General features: G+C 33.8%; 2 protein-coding genes across 2 annotated transcripts in view; one reads left to right on the plus strand and one right to left on the minus strand.

Moving 5' to 3' along the window:
• Window positions 1-7,218, minus strand: part of LOC109080418 (serine/threonine-protein phosphatase 6 regulatory ankyrin repeat subunit A-like) — a 30,321-nt gene extending 23,103 nt beyond the window's left edge. Inside the window, exons 1-2 of the mRNA XM_042775913.1 lie at window positions 6,961-7,218; window positions 1,415-1,545 (exon numbers count right to left, since the gene is read on the minus strand). Of these exons, the coding sequence (XP_042631847.1) occupies window positions 1,415-1,543 (129 nt within the window). The 5' untranslated portion in view covers window positions 1,544-1,545; window positions 6,961-7,218. The remainder of the gene's footprint in view (window positions 1-1,414; window positions 1,546-6,960) is intronic.
• A 7,027-nt stretch (window positions 7,219-14,245) lies between these two features.
• Window positions 14,246-15,333, plus strand: LOC122148866 (endonuclease domain-containing 1 protein-like). The gene is made up of 2 exons (XM_042777193.1): window positions 14,246-14,650; window positions 14,797-15,333. Exons 1-2 carry the CDS (start codon window positions 14,330-14,332, stop codon window positions 15,319-15,321), a joined length of 846 nt encoding a protein of 281 aa, XP_042633127.1. The 5' UTR covers window positions 14,246-14,329; the 3' UTR covers window positions 15,322-15,333.
• Window positions 15,334-23,848: the final 8,515 nt, after the last annotated feature.

The following is a 23,848-nucleotide window of genomic DNA, read 5'->3' on the forward strand; positions in this document are numbered from 1 at the left end:
TGGCCTGTTACAACAACAGCAAAAACTGAAGCTCCTGAAAACTGACTAAAACCACTTAGTCTGATCTTCAAAGAATGCTTTTAATTATTAGAGGACAAACCAGCTGGCAAAATCCACAGAACTGAAACCTGCTCATCCGGTTCATCCACTAAACTGATGATTATCCTGCTAATTAGTCTAGTTTCCATTCAAACGCCTGCTGTTCTCACTGATCAAGAGCACCGACACTTAGTTTGAAATGTGGGAGAACAATTCACAATGCATGTAGTATTCTCAACACTGCTATGAGCATTAGCATAAAAATGTGTTCCTCTTTTCCTTTTGTGGGTCAACTACAGCCAAGATGGAACAACAAAATATGTTTTAACTCCCAGAACAATGGTTTAGACATATGAAGGTAACTGTACGACAGGCTAAAATTTAGCAAAACATAAATAAATAAAAAAATAGATAGATAGATAGATAGATAGAAAAAAGTTTAGCTTCGATAAAATAAAATCTAAAATAAGTCTAAAATAAATAAATACATTATTTAAACTATTTTATTAACTAAAAAAAAATCTAGAATAAATATTAGATCAAATTCAACAACACAGAATTTACAAAAGTTTTTTTAAGAAAAAACTACAATGAAAAAATCTAAAAAATTATGAATGAATAAATGAAAGGATGAATATTAGATAAAATTCAATAAGAAATAAACATTTACAAAAGTTTTTTTTTTTATTTATCAAAATAAAAAATACATAAAAATTAATTTTAGATAAAGTCCAACAAATAAAAGTTTTTCCAATTTATCTTTGATTTAAAAAATAAAAATAGAAAAAAAAGGCAAAACTTCATTAAAAATCTTTTCATATGAATCAAACAAATAGCAAAGAGTACATGAGGTTTGTTAATATCTGTATTTGTACTTGTTTAATGTGCGTTTCTGGCCTAATGTCTGTTCTTGGATTATATTTTGCAGTTGTTGATGGATATCTTTGGCCTTTGCGATGCATCTCACACCATGTCAAGTTAAAAACAAAAGTAACATTTTTATAAAAGCCAGTGTATTTTGAAAGCAAGAATTGACGTGTGCTGCGTGTGAAGCGTGTCCTAATGCATGCTGACATTTGCGTCATGACAGCTGCATTTCGTCCACCACAAATCACCACAACTCAACACTATCCACATTATCCAAAGTTAACAAATGGACCTCACCTGGAAACCCCAATCAGATCTGACAAAAACTGACAAACACGGACTAAATCGTCTGTATCTGTCTTCAGATAATAACGGGGGACGGATCACGACATGCAGCTACTAAAACAACCGTATGACTTTCTTCTCGCGCTCTTTTGAAGTTCACCGCTGCTTCACACACAACAGACACCCCATTATCATCCACCTGCAGTCAAATCAGCCACCTCACCTTCTCATCCTGAGAGGAATTCTGGGAAATGTGGTCCGGGGCGGCTTTGGAATGCAGAGGGGAGGGATCGTCGTCTTCCACCTCCTCCAGGACCACGATACACACGCGACTCATGCGCTCCGATCGCATGCCTGCCTCACACACACACACACACACACACACACACACACGAGAGCCGCTTTCACAAAAAGCAGCACGCGTTATTCTGTACAGCAGATCCGTCCGTGACATTCAGCTCTGGAGCCATTAGTATCCAAGCATTAAATCCCTCCAAACGCACACAATCCTGGAACAGGGAATTCCTCAGAGCAGGAACATCAGCAGTGCTGCAGTGAGAAGATGCAGCGTCCTCATACACACACACACATACACTCTCTCTGTGTGATCTGAGAGGACAATGGTGTGTGAGCTCCAGTCTGCTGAAACCTGCACTTTACACACACACACACACAGATCCAACCCCCACCGCAACAACACACCAACCCTACTGCAGCGAGAGAGAGAGAGAGAGAGAGAGAGAGAGAGGGGTGTTTTGTAATGAGAAAACGAGCTTCCGACAGCATGAGCCTTTAACACCAGTGAAATATGAAGCACAGAGACAGAGCTGATGGGACAAACACAGGCAGGAACAGATCAAATTATTCTTTGTCAGGACTACGAACAAGGTCACTGTGTTTGTTTGTTTTTTTTACTATAGGGACAAAATTGTTCCCAGAAGTGAGTTCAATCTGAGAGAAACTTGTACAAAATACAAAATATGTGACCTTGGACCACAAAACCAGTCTTAAATGTAAATTTTTTGAAATTGAGATTTATACATAATCTAAAAGCTGAATAAATAAGTTTTCCATTGATGTGTGGTTTATTAGGATCAGACAATATTTGGCTGAGATACAACTATTTGAAAATCTGTAATCTGATGGAGCAAAAAAAAAATCATCTTTAAAGTTGTCCAAATTAATTCTTAGCAATGCATATTACTAATCAAAAATTAAGTATTGATATATTTACAGTAGGAAATTTACAAAACATCTTCATGGAACATAATCTTTACTTAATATCCTAATGATTTTTGGCAAAAAAGAAAAATCGATAATTTTGACCCATACAATGTATTTTTGGCTATTGCTACAAATATACCCCAGAGACTTAACACTGCTTTTGTGCTCCAGGGTCACATATAGTGAAGTACAATGTACAAAATATAGTCAAGCAGAAGCTGTAGGGTAAAAGATTTTTTGGGTGAATCTCAAGAACATGTACAGTAGGTCATATTTCACCTCAAAATCAAAAAAAAAGAAAAAAAAAAAAAGAAATAATTAAATAATTTTGCATGGTAAATGAAGATTGTTTATATTTTCAGACTCATTTAAGCACATTTACATCCAATTCACAATTTATATTATAATTGGAAAAAGTTTATATATAATATACTTTTTAAAGTAAGTATACATCATGGTGATATTTGTTGTGCTGAACTGAATTCATGCTGATTTTTATTTATCATTAAATAAATATCATTAAATGGATTTTCAATATGCTCAAGTAAAACATGCAAATATATTATAATAAAATAATTTGACTGGAAAACTAGATTAATTGCATAAAAAACAATGTCTAACAAGACTTTGCAAAACATTTTTATTTATTTATTAATTTAAGAATTAAAGCTGCATATGGAAAAAAATGGTATGAGTTTTATTTTAATTTATTATAATTTATTTTGTTACATTTTCATGCCAATGACGCACGGTTACATAAAAATTCTTGTATTTGTAATCGGAAATTATTTATTTAAAAATACATTTTAAAGTTATTCTAAATCATGGTAGTATCTGTTATAATGAACATAATTCATACTGATTTTATTTAATAAATTATCATTAAATCACTGCATTACAAGTACTTTTTTACAGTAAAAGTAAACAGATCAAATAGATTAAAACAGTCTTTCTTGCTGTTATTTATTTTATTTTAAATGTTTGAAATGTGACATGGACAGGTTTTACTGACATTCCCACTGAAGTCTCTGATACGTCCTGATTTAGATACACTGGTAAATGTGTGTGTGTGTGTGTGTGTGTTTGTCTCCAGTCTCTATTAGATAATGTCTGATCTGTGACTCATTCTCATTGGCCCGTCTTCATCATCTCTTCCTCCTCCTCTCGCTCCAACTCACCACAACAAACTGCTGACTGCCTGATTCACTTGTTAATGGACACACACACACACACACACACACATACACACACGGATGAACACTTCAGCAGTCACACATCACAGAATTATTAATCAGATGTGACTTCTGACGAGAGTGAACCACATCGTCAACAAAAACACAAAGAAACCAAAAATCCTGCTGGACTGAACACTAGCAAATGCATAGCAACACCCTAGCAACAAATTAGGACTTTTCATACAATGTTTTCTTCAAAGTAAAAAAAAAAAAAATAATAATTTGAACTGAGATTTATCAGATAGTTTTTCACCACAAGTATCCAGAATATCTAACTGGCACTTCTGAGCATGTTACGACAAGATTGATGTTCCTGGCAACAAAATGACTTTCCCAAGCTTTCAGATGATATTTAACAGTAAAATCAGCCATAAAAGCGGCTCCAATATCAAAGAGAACCTCCTATTGGTTACTGGGATTTTTTTTTTTAAAACGACTGGATTTTTATGTATTCTTCATCAAATAAATGCAGCATTTGTGAACACAAATGACTTTTTATAAAAGAAAAAAACATTAAGAAAAAAACCCTTACAAACCCCAAACTTCTGAACAGTAGAGTACACATAAAACTTAACATTTGAATTTCAATTGCTGCATTTATTCACTATAGTATTTACCCAAAATAGAAATATTTTAACACATAAGCCATGTGCATTGTCAGTAGTGTATCTCTGGCTCTCTGAGGGTGTAGTGTTCTGTACTCAACAGTGTCAGCAGTGGAGATGGTACAGTATGTGTCTGGAAACACACTGCAGCACTGAACGCTCCTCTAAGCTCTGCCTCCTGCCCCCGTGCAGCCAATAACAAGCTCATCTATTCAATAACGCAACCAATGAAAACAAGCCGTCACAAACTGCCTGCCAGACACAGCAGAAGCACAGAAACATCATTACAGACACTTTGTCTGGTACAGACAGCTGATGATATTATGAATCTAGTGTGAAAAACACTGTTCATACTAAGATCCAGTGCAGAATTGAACCTGAATCAAGCGAGATCAGGCGGCAAAACAATTTAATGCACAGTAGACATTTCATGCATTTTAGACAGAGTTTACGGACTGAATTTAAGAAAATATTATCTAATGTTGTTTTGTTTAGTATCAGATGATATAATGTGTGGCTCTAAGTGTGACCTTCAATGACCTCCTTAAAAACAATAGAAAATATATCAAATATTTATACTAATATATATATATATATATATATATATAATATATATATATATATTAATATATATATAAAATATATCAAATATTTAAAAAATATTAAATACAAAAAATCAAATATGACATTAATACATATTAAATAAAAACAAATATATCTAATGACAAATATATATTCAATATGACAAAAATATATATTAAATCTAACAAACAATATATCAAATATTACATTGTTGGTTATATTTAATATGTATTTGTCATATTTGATATATTTTTGGTTATAATAAATATTTATCATACATAATATAAAACAAATAATACATAAAACAAACACATAAAAAAAAATATAAATATAATTTTATGTGTTTAATATATATATAAATAATAAAAAAACAAAATTAAAAAATATATATATATAAAAATATATATATATTAAGTGGTCTTAAATTTTAAATCCTTTTTCTGTAAAGCACTTTGAATTGTGTATGAAATGTGCTATATATATATATATATATATATATATATATATATCTTCTATATATATATAAATTTGCCTTGCCTTGAATTAACCAGAGCTAAATTATCATTATAAATAACCACTAAGAAAACTTGAAAAGTGATTAAACATGCAGGATCTTGTTTAAAAGACTTATTTAATGAGTCTAAAGGGATTTGATGAAGTCAAACTCCCTCTAGAGGACACAAGAAACACATCCACATGAGAATAAGAGGCTTGATCGCTGATGTAACTTCAGAGTAAACTGTCTTCATTGTCTGCTGGACACAAACACTGGTTCGTTTGTTTTAGCTGTGCTGGTTTACACTGATCTAGCTGATCTGGTTTGATGGTTTTATCAATCCAGTTAAGTTCAAGCCCATATCATTCTTTCAGCAGGTCTCCAGCTGCTATTTCAGTCCTCATTCTTTCTTTGTCCGGCTGCTGTATCTGAAAGCCACTTCCGGTCTCCACAGACCACACGTCTAACATCAGCCTCGTGTTATTCATATACAGCTCCAGAATCTCACAAATCAATCAAATGTCATTCAGCTTTAAATAAAAGACAAAGACATCTCAGGGTTTCACAGTAATGCTTTTGTTTTGTCTCCATCTACTCCTCTCAACCAAAACAGCCTAAAACAGAGAAAGTGAAAAAGTGTTTTCTAAATGAAGGGATGACGCTCCATTAAATAAGACTACTGTTAAACTTCCTATATAAATTCCTCATGTTTTATAAAGCAGAGCTCATTTAATGACAAGAACACCACAGAATCTGTCAATCACAGATAAAGATGAGTGAGTGAGTGAGTGAGTGAGTACAGATGCAGAACAACTTGGCTTTAAAATGGCAAATATTAAAAGTGACTCTTTTCTTCTAAAATGCATTGAAAGGGCAAAATTTAAATAAATAAATAAATAAATAAATAACGCCCCTTAAACATTCAAAATTATGAGAAAAAAAACACAAATGGCAAGCAGTCACAAAATATAAATGCTTTTTTTGCGTACAGTGCATTCATAAAAAAGGCTAAAATGTTGAAATGTATGTATACATCTATCTATCTATCTATACACACACACACTTACATACTCAAATACTTTTACTAAGTGTCCTTATGATAACGCACATAAATAAAGAAATGCTCAGTAAACTGCTAAATAAACGCTTAGAATAAGCAGAATTAATGCAACAATCTAACTAACAAAAAATATTCTAAGAACGTTTTTCAAACATTCCCCTTAAGTTATGAAAACGTTATTTCTGAATGTTTTCTGAACGTTCAAAAGTTATTCAAACGTTTATAAAAACTTTACAAAAACGTTACAAAAAATTTTTTTTTTTGGTTATGTGCACGTTGAGGGAACATTTCATTTGATCATTTTGCAAACATTATGGGAACATTAATGCTCTGGGTGAAAAAAAAACGCTAGATGAAGACACTAGATATCCTAACTCTGAACAAATTGATTCTATTGACATTACTGGAAGAACGTTTGTTCATAACTTTGAGAGAACCTTGGCTGAACGTGCACAAAATGTAGCGTGCTGTTCGTGCTTTAATGCGTTAAAGTGACGCATGTGTTAAAAGCCATGCGCTCGTGCGATCTGAGCACAGGTGAGGTGTGTGTATCAGGTGAGCACAGACCTGCTCTCTGACCCGCAGCACCATCTTCTTTCTCTTCCAGCGCTCGAACTCACGCGGAAATCCAGCCGGACTGCGCTTTAAAGCCTGAAAGAGCCGGACACAGAGCTCAGACTGCCGCGGGTCAGTGCTCGCACTCACATGTCAGTTTGTGCAGGGCTCGAGTTTCCTCTGCTCTTCCTGAAATAGACAAACACAAGCAATACAAAGCCGCGCACGCTTTCAGTTCAACGACTCTCACTGCAGTTAAAGCAACACGACCGACAGAGCGCGCTGATGAGGCGCTAAAAGACGAATAAATTATTTCGAAAATATGGCGAAATATATGATGAAAGTCTGTTTGTCTACACTACCCGTCAAAAGTTTTTGAACAGTATGATTTTGAATGTTTTTAATTTAAAAATAAAAATCTGTTCCAATAACAAAGACTGCATTTATTAGATCCGAAATACAGTAAAAACAGCTAATATTGTGAAATATTTTTACTATTTAAAGTAACTGTTTTCTATGTGAGTATCTTTTAAATGTAATTGATTCCTGTGATCAAAGCTGAATTTTCAGCATCATTACGCCAGTCTTCAGTGTCACGTGATCTTCATAAATCATTCTAATATGATTTGCTGCTGAAGAAACATTTATTATCATTACTAAGTCGAAAACAGCTGAGTATAATTTTTTTAGGTTTCTTTGATGAATAGAAACTTCCGAAGTACAGCATTTATCTGAAATAGAAATCTTTTGTAACATTATAAATGTCTTTATCATCTTTTGATCAATTCATCCATGCTAAATAAAAGTATATATATAAGTATATATATACCGACTCCAGGCTTTTGAAGGGTATAGTTTATAATGTTACAAAAGCTTTTTATTTCAGATAAATGCTGATCTTTAGATCTTTCTATTCACCAAATAATCCTGAAATTTTTTTTACTCAACTGTTTTAAATATTGATAATAGTAATAATATTTTCTTTTCTTTTTTTATTTTTTTTATTAAAAATGTTTTTTTGAGCAGCAAATCAGCATATTAGAATGATTTCTGAAGATCATGTGACACTGAAGACTGGAGTAATGATGCTGAAAATACAGCGGCCCATCACGGGAATAAATTATATTTGAACAGATTTTCACATAGAAAACAGCTGTTTTAAATAGTTAAAATATTTCACAATATTACTGCTTTTTGCTGTATTTTGTATAAAATAATTGCAGGCTTGGTAAGCAGAAGGGACTTAAAAAAAACTTAAAAATGTTACTGTTCAAAAACTTTTGACTGGTAGTGTATTTAATAAAATAATTTAAATAAAATAATTTGATTGCAATAGAATAATTTGTTTAAATTTCATGCAATTTAAATAAAAAGTACATTTTTAAAAATCCATCTTAATTGGTGATAATCCAGTCTCGAAAAAGTTCAGAAAAAATCTAATAAATGACACACTCAAATACACTGGCATGCGTGGGGAAGTCCTTCGGCATGTGAGTCCTTCAGCAGTCAGCAGTGCTTTCAGCTGCATGCAGTAATTAGACAGATGGTCATTTCTCCATCTGTGACTGTGATAAGAAAAGGAAACTGCATGTAAAAATAGCAGGAGTGTCACTGAATCACTCTGACCTTTAGATCTGGGGAAGAGCCTGAGCTTCTCACAACCTGACATTTGTCTGAAAAGTTCTTTCCCTTAATACACACAGCTGCATCTAGATATAATAACGTTCAGTAATGTGTACTTTGGCGACACCTTGAGGTCACCCAAGAAAACATCACTGAAATGTATGAATATATAAAAAACTACAATTTAATTATATTGACACACACACATACATATGTATATTCACAGAACTTATTCTTAATTAATTTCATCTTCAAAATCATTCAGTTGGCAGCTGAATATATGTACCATATGAACACCAAATCGTAAACTACTTGAAGCCTCTGTAAGCTGGTTGTCCTATAGTTAGACCAAAATAGTGCAGCAAAATGTTCTGAACAAAGACAGATCTTCACCCAATCAGTACACACACCAACACACAGTGTCATACATTTCAATATCCTCATCATCTGACAGCTGCTCAGTAACGAAAAGGCAGAGATATTGCACCTTCTCAAACACATTAAGATCATTATCAGACCATTTAATTTAAACACTTATCCTTTTTTGATTGGCAGATAATAACAACTCTCTTACTTGCATTATATACTGTATAAATTCATGCTTTGAGTCCAAACACAGAACATATAGTGAGTGAGAGGATGCTGAAGACCAGCACTACTAGGACTAAACATCACAAGATCATCTGCATACATAACATGATTCACTAAAATATAATCCAAGGCCTTCAAACATTTACACAAATCATCAATATAAAGAAAGAACTGGGGTCAAAATCCCTCCTTGTCTAACACCATTGTTAAACCCAAAAGGAGCTGAAACATTATTGCCCCATTTTATTTGCATAGGCATACCAATAAACCACATACTTCTAATGTAGGTATAACTATATCTACAGGCAAAATCATAGTATAAATGGTCTATATAGACAATATATAAAAATAGCTGTGAAACAAACAGATCAGATTAGGACCCTTGCTGTCTATGGGAAGGTCAGAGAGCTTTTGGATTTCATCAAAAATATCTTTATATTTTAAAAATAAAAATATCTATTTGTGTTCTGAAGATGAACAAAGGTTTCATGGGTTTGGAACTATTCCTTTAAAACGATTGAACTGAAAAATCTGAGTAATCAAAAACCGGTAATAGACCGTTTGTTGTGTTCTGCCGAATGTCCAGCAGTTCATCCATGGTAAAACTGATTGTATTTGAGAAACAAACAAACAAAAAAAAAAACGGACAAACTAATAAATACAGTAAAACAACTTGAGAGCTCCACACCGAGGCAGCTGTCCACAGAGCCATCTTGAGGTTGTATTTACCGTATTTATTTGAGGTTGTATTTTTTTTTCTTGGTGTAATACAACTAATCAACTTTTTGAAAGAACCGTACTTCTTGATGGTGGTTTGTAGGTTGTATCAGAGGAAACAATTCCCTTGTCTTCCACAAATTTAACAGGCCTACAGTCTGAAGTAATCCATTTAGCCATTGCATTTGTTCATACGTATACAAAATATATCTGTGATATTTTCAGTATACAAAGTATATAAAACATATCTCAAAAACCTATCATATGACATATATACGTTTGGAAGATGTCTGTAAGATGTTTAGGATTTAGAATGTATGTAACTGATGTCTTAAAGATGCCTATCAGATGTTTGTACACAGCAGATGCTTTCTAGATTAAGCGATCTTTAACAGACATCTTGCAGACGTACATGTGCTATCTGGGTAAGAAATACATGTTTCTGTCTGTGGGGTAAAACACCCCCAGGGCGCACTGCTGAATTACTGTAGTTACTCTGTTCTGAACATCAAATCTTTTGTTTTTCCAACAAATGTATTCTAGTTGGTTGAATAAAAATAATTGGACCTTATATTTACAAATGACCTCAAGTAAGCATCAGGTAGCTAGTTAGCTAGCCAGTTAGCATCAGCTAACAATATTTTTCAAATAGGCTATTATTATTTTGAAATTCATAATTATTGGTTATATTCTTTTTAATTTTAAGCTAAAACCGCCTGTACTCTGATTTTGCTGTAAACGTATAAAGCAAATTGCTTTGAAAGATGATTTTTTTACAAATTAAATTTTTGTTAAAAATCTAGTGACATGAAAACTCTGGACATTTTTCATACTTTGTTTATAATTTATGTCATTGTTACTAAAGCTATGATAACTATTCTTGACACATTTAACTTTAGTTTCATAGAAAAAAAAATACACAGTCCACAAACTAGCAAATCCACCTGTGATATCATGAGACATTGTAAATGCTGAGTATTGACAAATATGAGAGATGCTGTTACAAACTAGCAAATGCAGCTGTGATATCCACATTTGTCCTATGCCTTACGATGCTTAGCATGAATTATGGGAGTAACTTCTGTTACACTGTAAACTACTGGCGAAAGGTGTGCTCTATGAATGCAATAAGTATTAAAAAAAAAAAAGGTTACAATGACGTGACATTAACCAACTAACACTAAAACCATATATCAAAAAAAAAAAACTTCAAACAAAAAAAACAAAAAAAAAATGAATAACCCCCAAATCTTGATTATTCCAAAACCAAAATAATTTAAAAAAAATACTATTAAATAAAAACATTCCATTAAACAAACTGGAACATTGAGTAATGTAATTTTAAAGAGATTTATATCATTTTGACAGATATTGTAGCCTATATTGTATTTACCTGCTTTAAAAACATTCCAGTAAACACTGATAATAGGGATTAGAAGTGGAAAGGTGAGACAACATTCTAAAGCATTCATGTGAAAAACCTGGAAAGATACATGAGGATTTGGGGAAAAAACAAGAGATTCTTAGCACTCCAGTGAATGAGTTCTCATCCATAGATATGCTTGTTGTACCATGTCACATTAAAATACCAACATTTCATTATTCTCCTTATGTCTGAAAAATAGAACATGAAGGAAAATGTACAGCTCATTCAGTCAAACTGACTGTAACGCTTGTAGCTGGGTAGAGGAGAAAGAACACACAGCGAAGAAGAAGATTCAATAATGATTCATTTAATAGTATTTCAAGAAGAAAGGAAATCCAAGTTCACAATAACATTACAACATTAAGACCGGTCCAACTAAAGAAGAAACAGGGGAACTTAAATACACAGACCAAATGAAGATAATTAACAAGACACACCTGAACATAATGACATAATCAGACACGAGGGAAAAATAGGTCAAGGAACACATGAGAGAAGAAAACAAACTAAAAGTATCTGTGGTGTGACACTGACGGATAAGGATTATTTGTAGCACAAACTTATGATTTGAAATTATATGTTTTGGTCTTTTTGAATGGAACTTCCCCAAACCAGAAGTGCCTCCCAAAATTTAAAACACAGTAGGCTCGCTATGAAAAAGGTGGATAAATGAAAGGCTACTGGCTATTTTTAAAAAGGCAATGAGCTGCTGGATATGTCCCACCCTCACTTCCTTTTTCAGTTATTATTATTGAATTACTCTGCATGTTTCAAGCAAAAAATGTAAAAAAAAAAAAAAGATGGCCTAATGGTTAGAGAGTTTGACTCCTAACCCTAAGGTTGTGGGTTCGAGTCTCGGGCCGGCAACACCATGACTGAGGTGTCCTTGAGCAAGGCACCGAACCCCCAACTGCTCCCCGAGCACCGCAGCATAAATGGCTGCCCACTGCTCCGAGTGTGTGTTCACGGTGTGTGTGTGTATCACTGCTGTGTGTGTGCACTTTGGATGGGTTAAATGCAGAGCACGAATTCTGAGTATGGGTCACCATACTTGGCTGTATGTCACGTCACTTTTTCACTTTCACTTTATCTGGTTTTATGTACTCAAATTCTCTGAGCGTTTCACTGACAATCTCTTTCTCTTTTTTTAATTATGTTTCATAGTTAGAAACAGAACCAGAGGAAATGCATGAACCCTGTGTTCATCATCAGGCTTGTATGGCAGACTACAGGAACCAACAAAGTCTGGATCAGGGTCACTTATTTCCCCATCTCCATACAGCTGATGAAGACCACACTCACCAATATTGTTCAAACATTTACAAAAATCATCAATATAAAGAAAGAACTGGGGTCAAAATCCCTCCTTGTCTAACACCATTGTTAACCCCGAAAGGAGCTGAAACATTATTGCCCCGCTGTGCTGCTGGCGTTGAGCTATCCATCCAGCAGGTCTGAAGTTGTACAAAAATTCAATAATTGTAGTGAGTTTTTCTTTAAAGAACATGCTCCTGTGATTCCTAGCATCCTGAATCTGAACTCTGAGCATACTCGCTACAAAAAAAATCTGTGCTGGTTCAGGATATATGTATGCAACTCTTTACGACACAGAAAGCAGGATTCCTGTTTTCTCAGCGTACAAATACACTGGAAAAGGAGATTTCAGAAGACCAAGGATTCCATGGATGATCGAGCCGCAGGTGATGATTTTCACAGCTTGTTTTATGATGACTCATTTGTCTGCTGTTATTGTGCATCAAGTGTTTTATGAGTCATTCCTCACCTCTTTTATTTTCTTTTTCTTTATAAGTCTTACGTTAAAGTTCATTCATCTGCCATTCAGTGTTATTTTTACTTCTAGTCTATCATCTTAGTGTTCTAAAAGAATAGTTCACCCCAAAATGAAAATGTTGCTAGCATGTTTTACCATGTTGCAAGCTTGATTTAACACATTGCTAGTGTTGCTGGACAATTTTTACTGCCTTTCTGGGCCTTGAACGTGATAGTTCCATTGCTGTCTATGCAGGGTCAGAAAGCTCTCGGATTTCATCAAAATTATCTTAATATGTGTTCCAGATATTAAAGGAGGTCTTACAGGTTTGAAACAACACAAGGGTCAGTAATTAATGACAGAATTTTTATTTTTGGGTAAACTCAATGAAAGTCAATGGGACTTTTTGTAAATTAGATTATCCATTTAATGAAAACGGATCTGATCTGTTAGAAAAGATAAAGCAACTCGACTCAGATCAGTCTGACCTAAGTTTGGTGGTTGTGGCTTGAAAGCTCTAAGAGGAGCTTTTATTTACTTTATTTTCAGAAAATTTGAAATGTTGCTTTGCCAGCTAACAGAAATAAGCTTTTCATCTGATACAGTGCTTGTCAAAAGTTTGAAAACATTATGATTTTTAAAGGATTTTAATGAAGTCTCTTCTGCTTACCAAGGCTGCATTTATTAATCAGCATATAAGAATGATTTCTGAAGATCATGTGACACTGAAGACTGGAGTAATGATGCCAGAAATACAGATTTGATCACAGAAATAAATTACAGTTTAACATATATTCAAACACAAAATGGATATTTTAAATTGTAATAATATTTCACAATATTTCTGTTTTAAAGTATACTATAAATTAAGCCTTGGTGCGAATAAAAAAAATATTTAAAAACTGTAATGTTTTGATAAGTGTTGTATGTATATTATTTTAGATTTATTTAAACTAACAAAACATGCTTTTTTTCAACTGAACAATAATAATGAAAAGCACCAGATGAGATACGAGAACACCAGATACCATTTCACGTCAAAAGGTGTTAAAGAAAATTTAACACTTAAAATTATGCCTGTCGATTCTCAGAAAGAGTGACCTGCTTGAGTGTACAGAATTAGATGTGTGAGCGTGTGGGTGAAGGAGGGTTAAAGAACATTGTTCCTGCTGCAGAATGATCTTTGTGTGTTAGAGAGGAGCATTTAAGTCCCAGCAGAGACCCATTCTGAGTTCTGCTCATATGAAGAGAAGATGAGGCTGTTTATCGCGAGTTTCTCTGTGCTGCTGCTGCTTCTGGCTTTTACATCCATCTCATCTGAATTTGTAGACAAATTCAGTAAATGGGAAGATTTTTTTTTCAATCAAACGCCTCCTGTTATTCCTGGCATTCTGAATGATTCAGCTGTACAGGACAGTAATTATAAAACAATATGTCAAAAATATAAAGAGAGGGAAAAATATGTGACCCTCTACAACACAACGGGGAAGATCCCTGTTTTCTCAGCTTATAAATACACCGGAATACAAAAATACAAGAAACTGACTAAGATTCCCTGGATGATCGAGTCGCAGGTAATATTTCTTACAATGACTCAAATGTGGCATGGAACGCTTCATATATTTGCTAAAGCTTATAAAGCAGAATGGTTGTTTTACTTTATTTTATTCTCTTATTTCATTATTCTTGTTGTTCAGTTGACTGTGTTTCTTTTATTAAGTTTGAACCTGCAGGTCATGAGATGCATGAGCCATTCGTCAATCAGGCTACCACTGAAGACTACTTCAATAACACACAAAACGTTAGTTGCGGTCACTTATTTCCAGTCCGTTATGCAGCTGATAGAGAAACTGCCGAGTCTACATTCACACTCACCAACAGCATTCCACAGAAGAGAAACTTAGAGAACGGCTCTTGGATTGACAAAGAACAAAAAATTAAAGATATCATGGATAAATACTGTCGTGACAAGAAGAACAACAAAAAGATCTTAGCCTACGTGTTGACTGGAGCTCTGCCTGGCCCTAATATACTGAATAAAAGAGTGAACATTCCCTCTCACAAGTGGATGGCATTTTGTTGCTACAACAGTTCAGGAAACTCATGGCTCTCCAAAGCTGCCTGGGCTGAGAACAAAATTAAACATGATACGGAGACTTGTCTTAAGAGCCTGGAGGAGTTTAAAATGTTCTTAAATGAAAAATGGGGGAAACAAGTGAAGTTATTTTCCAATGACTGTATGTAATTTTAATATGCAACCAGACTAAGAAAAAAAAGATTATCTTAAAAGTAGAATCACAGCTTTGCATGATCATTTAATCTGTCTGTAAGATGAGACTTTTTGTCAAAGTGATTCTGAGTATTGCTCTTCATCATAACTAAGAAAAAAAAGATTATTTTAAAAGTGATTCTAGCAAATGCTTTTTCATTAGTGTGTCCATAATTTTTCTTTTTAATAAAGCTTGCAACTGCAAATATTGGCACATGGGACTTGTCTCACTGACTTATTGCAACTGACTTAACTAAACATAATTCACAAAAAAACAAAACATATAAAAAATTCAAACATAAATATTCTCACACACATTAAGATCATTATCAGACAATTTAATTTAAACACTGATCCTCTTTTGATCTGCAGATCATAACTACACTCTCTTACTTGCATTATATATAAAATCATGCTTTGGGTCCAAACACAGAACATATATTGAGTGAGAGGATGCTGAAGACCAGCACTACTAGGACTAAACATCACAAGATCATCTGCATAACATGATTCACTAAAATATATTCCAAAGGCCTTCAAACTTTTACATAAATCATCAATATAAAGAAAAAAACTGTGGTCAAAATCCCTTCTTGTCTAACACCATTGTTAACCCCGAAAGGAGCTGAAATATTATTGCACCATTTTATTTGCATAGGCATACCTATAAACCATATATTTCTAACATAGGTATAACTATATCCACAGCCAAAAGCATTTTAGTTGACAGTATAAATTATCTATATGTCACCCTGGACTACAAAACCAGTCATAAGGGTCAATTTTTTTTTAAATTGAGATTTATACACCATCTGAAAGCTGAATAAATAATCTTTCCAATGAATTATTTTTTATTATAATACAACAACATTCTGATAAAAAACTATTGAAAATCTGGAATCTGAGGGTGTAAAAAGTAAAATAAAAAGTAAAAAATATTGAGAAAATTGCCTTAAAGTTGTCCAAATGGCGTTCTTAGGAATACATATTACTAATCAAAAATGAAGTTTTCATATATTTACAAAATATCTTCATGGAACATGCTCTTTACTTAATATACTAATGATTTTTGGCATAAAAGAAATATCAGTAATTCTGACCCATACAATGTATTTTTGGCTATTGCTACAGATATACCCCAGCGACTTAAGACTGCTTTTGTGCTCCAGGGACACATATAGACAATATATAGAAATAGCTGTGAAACAAACAGATTAGGTCACTAAAGACAGTCAAACTGAAACTCTGCAGTTTGGGTGAATTCTAAGCATGACTCCAAATGTGGTATAAATGTGTTGCAGGCTTGTAGTGGAATAGATGATGTGTGAATGACAACTAACACTCAAGCTCTGTTTTTTAGGTTTGTGGGTTCACAGGATTGGATGTGTGTACGTCTGTGTTAAACATCACCATCTCAGCTGCTGAACTGTTTAAGTGCGCAGAAGGAAAGGCCATTTCATCTGCGAGACTTCTGGGGAACTTGTGTTTACGTTCTTATACTAGTTATTTAGTTCTGTGAACATGTGGCTGTTTATCGCTGTGCTGCTGGCGTTGAGCTGTCCAGCCGGCAGGTCTGAAGTTGTACACAAATTCAATACATGTAGTGAGTTTTTCTTTAAAGGACAGGCTCCGGTGATTCCTGGCATCCTGAATCCTAACTCTGAGCATACTCGCTACAAAAAAATCTGTCAAAGATACAATTTCACAAGTGCTAGTTTGGGATATAGGTATGCAACTCTCTACGACACAGAAAGCAGGATTCCTGTTTTCTCTGCGTACATATACACTGGACAAGGAGATTTCAGAAGACCAAGGATTCCATGGATGATCGAGCCACAGGTGATGATTTTCACAGCTTGTTTTATGATGACTCATTTGTTTAGTGTACTGGTTTTATCAGCCATTCCTCACCTCTTTTCTTTTAATGATTTTTTTCTGTATGTCTTATGTTAAAGTTTATTCATCTGCCATTCATTGCTATTTTAACTTCTAGTTTATCAACTTAGTGTTTTAAAGGAACAGTTCACCCCAAAAATGAAAAATTTCATAATTTATTCAACCTCATATTGTTGTATACCCATATACACAAAAAATAATTATGCAGGTTTTTAAATGCAACATTTAATCAGTTAATAAATGGCTGCTTATGTTGAGTTTTAGTGAATAACTGAAACATTGAGAAAACCACTTGACTGCTAAGCTGAGTCAGACAACTGTTAGGAGCTTTAACAGGCTGCAATATGGGAAAAAAATTTAAATTTTATGTTTTACGTTAAAGCATAACTGTGAACAGGTGTGTAATGACTTCGGGGGGGGGGGGGGGGGGGGGGTGTTAATAAATGACATAACTGACAGAGTCAGGCATTAGGGACAGTTAGAAATCAGTAAGGTACATCCATCACTTATTAACAAACAACTCTCTCTCTTTTAAATAAAACATCCACATCCAGATCCTATCCTCGACTTGCACGCACAACCATTACATATACATATAGAAATCAGGCCATCAATGAAGACTACATCAATAACAGCTATGGAGTGAATCATGGTCACTTATTTCCCAGCTGTCACGCAGCTGATGAATCCACGGCCAAATCTACATTCACACTCACCAACATTGTGCCACAAAATATCAGATTTAATGCCGGCAGTTGGAATCGCATTGAAAACGAGACCAGAGATAGCATGAGTACACATTGCTATGACAAAAATGATAACGTTTTAGCCCATGTGCTGACCGGAGCTATACCTAAGCCAGGCAAAAACGAACTAAACAATAGAGTGAACATTCCCTCTTACATGTGGACAGCATTCTGCTGCTATAACAGTAAAAAAAAATTGTGGGTCTCTCAAGCTTACTGGGCCCCAAACAAACAAGAACACCACAATGAAGCGATCAGTGAAAAGAACCTGCAGCAATTACAGCAATTTCTGAATGAAAACTGGGTGGAAAATGTACAGCTGTTTAAGAAAGACTGTAACAACTGAAAAGTGATTCAGAAGCATCTGTTGGGTTAAAAAAACATTGAATTATCATTTCTGATGTTTGATTAGAGGTCTTTCAAAATGGTTGTTTAGCTTTTCCAGGATCCTAACTCATCCTGGTTTTAATTGCTGTCATTTTTAGCATTTTCATTTCAACACAAACAGTAGTTTGATAAACATGTACTGAAGCCCAGATCCTGTTATAAATGCACTGTCTGTAAATGTTTGTCTTTGTTTTTCTAATAAAGCTTATGCAAATGTTGTCATACCAGAATCATCTCACTGTCCAAAACCATCCATACAAAACACCCAAAAAAACACACACAAAAAAAAAACCAAAAAAAACACACACACACACACACACACACACACATATATACACACATATATACATACATATACATATATATACATATACACACATACACACACACACACACATATATACATATATACACATATATACACATATATATATATATATTTTTTTTTTTTTTTTGCAAGAGTGACCTGGCTAAGAAAGCAGCAACAAATAACATAGTACTGTATATACAAGTATACATCATAATACAAAACACAAATCAAAGATTACAGCAACAATTTAGCAAAGGGTAAAACACACAGCTTGTTAAAAGTAGCTTAAATTCATGTAATGATGGAAACACGGGCAGCTTTAGAATGCTTTGTAGATTATTCCATGCCAAAGTAGCATTACATCCAAAATCCTTTTTTTCCCTAGCTCTGTTCAAACCCGAGGGACTTTAAAATATAACAGATCATTTGGGCTTAGATTGTAGCGTACCTTTGATTTAGAAAAACTCAGATACAAATAAGATGGAGTTAGACCACAAATAGACTTATAAATAAAACAATACTAATTAAAACTTCTTCGGGTATACAACGAAGGTAACTCAACCTTCTCATACAAAGTAGAATGATGTGTCTGATGACTAGAACCAGTAATAAAACTTAAAACACTATGAAAAACAGAATCAAGTTTTTTTTTTTTTTGAAAGATTACTTGGTACAACTTTAGAATTTGAAAAAATCATTAAACTAGTTTTATCTGTGTTTAAAACCATCTTAACCTGACATAAACGGAACAGAACAATATCAAATGCTGACTGTAAATAATGAAGTGCTTGTGAAGCTGATGGAGCACAGCAGTAAATAGCACTGTCATCTGCATACAGATGGAACTTCGCATTTGGAATGTTATCGCATGAATGATTTATATACAAGGGAAATAAAATAGGTCCTAGAACAGACCCCTGAGGGACACCTTTGGAAAGTGACAAAATAGATGAAGTACAGTCTTTTAAAAGCACACACTGTGTTCGTCCTGAAAGATTTTAATGGTATTTTTTAAAGATTTAATGGTATTTTTACAGAGACCAACAATGGAGAGTCTATTTAGGAGTATGCCATGATGAACTGTGTCAAAAGCATTTGATAAGTCAAGAAAAAGAGCTGAACAAAATTTTTTTTTTTTTTTTTTTTTTTTTTTGCCAATCTAGCTCTCGGATTTCATCATAAATATCTTAATTTGTGTTCCAAATATGAACAGAGGTCTTACGGGTTTGGAATGGCACGGTGAGTAATTAATGACAGAATTTTCATTTTTGTGTAAACTAACCCTTTAGACACTATAAATCTCATACAACAATTTTGACCCTCCTCAATGAAAGTCAATGGGACTTTTTGTAAATTAGATTATCCATTTAATGAAAACGGATCTGATCTGTTAGAAAAGATAAAGCAACTCGACTCAGATCAGTCTGACCTAAGTTTGCTGGTTGTGGCTTGAAAGCTCTAAGAGGAGCTTTTATTTAATTATTTTCAGAAAATATGAAATGTTGCTTTGCCAGCTAACTGAAATAAGCTTTTCATCTGATACAGTGCTTGTCAAAAGTTTGAAAACATTATGATTTTTAAAGGATTTTAATGAAGTCTCTTCTGTTTACCAAGGCTGCATTTATTAATCAGCATATTAGAATGATTTCTGAAGATCATGTGACACTGAAGACTGGAGTAATGATGCCAGAAATACAGATTTGATCACAGAAATAAATTACAATTGAACATATATTCAAACACAAAATGGATATTTTAAATTGTAATAATATTTCACAATATTTCTGTTTTAAAGTATACTATAAATGAAGCCTTGGTGCGAATAAAAAAAATATTTAAAAACTGTAATGTTTTGATAAGTGTGTGTATATTATTTTAGATTTATTTCAATTAACAAATCATGCTTTTTAATGGTTCAGTTGAACAATAATAATGAAAAGCACCAGATGAGATACGAGAACACCAGATGCCATTTCACATGTCAAAAGGTGAGAAAAAAAATTTAACGCCTGTCGATTCTCAGAAAGAGTGACCTGCTTGAGTGTACAGAATTACAGTAGATGTGTGAGCGTGTGGGTGAAGGAGGGTTAAAGAACATTGTTCCTGCTGCAGAATGATCTTCGTGTGTTAGAGAGGAGCATTTAAGTCCCAGCAGAGACCCATTCTGGTCTTTGAAAACGTACCCGATTTATCCATTCTGCCTTCTTGCTTGGTTTAATGTATCCAGGTGATCAGTCACAGTGACATCAGGAACAAAATAAGACTAATAATAATAATGATGTTATACCATCTAATGGCAAAAGATGAGATATCAATATCAATATATATATATATATATGTATTTTATGCCATGGTCATTTTTTTATGAATGTAGATTCCATTGAGTTTAAGACGCAACAGTATATGGCACTCCCCAGCGTTTATCAAAGAAATAACATTTCAGAAGTTTTTGTGGCAGTGATGGAATGAGAACATGATTAATATTCCATTTATTTTGGAAGATATTTGTCAGATAGACAGCCTTTGATTGAAAGTTGAACTAATTCATTGATTTGATTTTATAAGCACAGTAACAGCTCAAATTGTTGCATTTAAATTTCCATTCATAATTCCTGATCAAACAGGCTTTATTTGATTCTGTCAGACAGCATTCAGTCATTCATTCATTCAGACAGTAAATTACAGCACTCTGAAATGGGCAGTGAGTTGGAGTTAATTTTATTAGTGTTATACTGAGTAAAGCTGCTCAAAATCAACATTTTAGAAGCATAATGCGAACACTCTACTCCTTTAGAGTCCATTTCAGTCTATTAAAATGACCCTGACATTCAAATCCACTTACTTTGTTAAAGAAAAATAAGATAAAAATATATAATTGACAGTACATTTAGGCACACGTCTGAAACATACTATACACCAATATGCACAGTTCATGTTCATAGATTCATACATACAGGGATTCTGAACACAAAATCAAATCAAAAACATCTGTATCAGCCATTTGGTGGATTTAAAGGGGAAGTCGCTCCTGTGTGACTCGACCAATCACAGCAGATTTCAGCTTCTCAGTGCCAGCCAATCACAGTAGAGAAAGACCACAATCAGGCAAATCACATGATTAAAACTGCCGGTCAATCACAGCAAACAGCCACAAACAAGAGCAACTCAAACAGTCTTCAAACCCCTTCCATTAAGAGTTCAAGTGCTATTTTTACTTTCATTAAAACACGAAATTAGTTCTCATCTATTCGCATCAATTTCTGCTGATCTGAACCAGGTCCCAAGGCTGAATCTCGTGAAACCTGAGAGGAAAGAACACTTACAGGTCATATTTCACTTCAAAATCAAAATAAATAAATTATGATTGCATAGAAAATGAAAACAGTTTCACCCATTATATTTTTCCCAATTCTCATTACTTAAATCAAAGAATCTAATTATTACATAATAAAAAAATAATTTAAGTATATATAAGTTTACATAATAATGATTCAATTATTTTTAATAATTTAAATACAATTATTTTTATGTATAATATACATAAAATACATTAATAATGATACGATCAGTAAAATATTTAAAAATATATATTTTTTATTATAATTTTAATTAGGTTTTTAATTATTTTACAGTTATTTTTTAATGTAATAATTTATTATAGAATAATCTAAAGTGTAATGTATATTTATGAGACTTTTCTCATTACAGAAATGATAAAACGTGCTTAATCATCTTAAAACAATGAAAAAAAATATATATATATAATTTGGAGTGAAATATGACCCATGCATGTTCTCGTAAAGTGTAGACCTATAAAACATGACTGGAGAGTGTTTAAGATCTGTGTGCTCAAACGCCAGACGACCTCTGACCTCGGCAGCATCTTTTGTGTCTTAGCATGTTCACCTACAATGTGCTTCCACTCGTTTTCTAAAAGCAGCAAGAAAACAGCAGGAGTGACGAAACATTAAAAACAAACACATCCCCAACACAAGCATAAAAGCCCGACTTATAAAACAAGTCCTTTAAAATAAGCCATTTACAACAACGGAATGTTTCGGTGGTTTTGGATTGGCTTCTGAAATTCTTCACTCGAATATACTGGAAAACTATCCCATATATGATTATTATATAACATGCATGAAACAAAAAACGTATTGCACAAAAACGAATGACATATTCTCTGATTGAAAATCTGATTCGGACAGTCGATGTCTTTAAGTGTGTGTGTATGAGGGCGCATCCGTGTCTAAACACACGTCTCTTGGTCTTGTATTTAAGGCTGAATCTATACCTCACACTGAAACAGTCTCCAGCATCAGACAGTCGCAGTTTAGTGCTACACTTGATATTCTAAAATAAAGTACTTTTAAAAACCCCACATCAGACCTTCCACTGGATTGAGTTATAAAAACAGGACGCACTCGAACGTCGACACGTACATTCTTTAAAGCATATCTCCGTATGCGATGAGCTCCATGTAGCTGTTCCAAACGGTCACGCAAATATACGCTTGAATTCCTCATCTCTGTCCGCTTTGATACGTTTGAGGGCTTCAGATAATTATTAAAGAAAAAGTTCAGCTAAAAATGAAAATTTACCGAATGTGCTCACCCTCAGGCCATCATGAGTTTGTTACTTCATCAGGTTCAGAGAAATGTAGCATTGCATCACTTGTTCACCAATGGATCCTCTGCAGTGAATGGGTGCCGTCAGAATGAGAGTCCAAACAGCTGATAAAAACATCACAATAACCCACAGCACTCCAGTCCATCAGTTAACATCTGGAGAAGACAAAAACTGTGTTTGTAAGAAACAAATCCATCATTAAAACGTTGTTTCCGGCTAAAATATGGGTTCATAATCCATAAAAGCACTTCCTAAAGTGAAAGTCATCTTGTCTGAATCAGGAGAGAAATCTGCACAGATCACGCACTGTTTAACAAAAACAATCCAAAACAAATCATAAGCTCTAAACAGATATATGGATGGATTTTGATGTGAGAAACAACAGGAGATTGACTTTTTCACTGGAGGAAGCGTCATTATGGATTATTGAGTCATATTTTGTAAGGAAGCGATGGTTAGAAGTTAAAAAATGTCTTGATGGATTTGTTTCTTACAAACACAAAACTTTTTTACTTCTCAAGACGTTACTTGTGGA

The sequence above is a fragment of the Cyprinus carpio genome, chromosome A19 (assembly GCF_018340385.1).
Source record: "Cyprinus carpio isolate SPL01 chromosome A19, ASM1834038v1, whole genome shotgun sequence".
Taxonomy (NCBI): domain Eukaryota; kingdom Metazoa; phylum Chordata; class Actinopteri; order Cypriniformes; family Cyprinidae; genus Cyprinus; species Cyprinus carpio.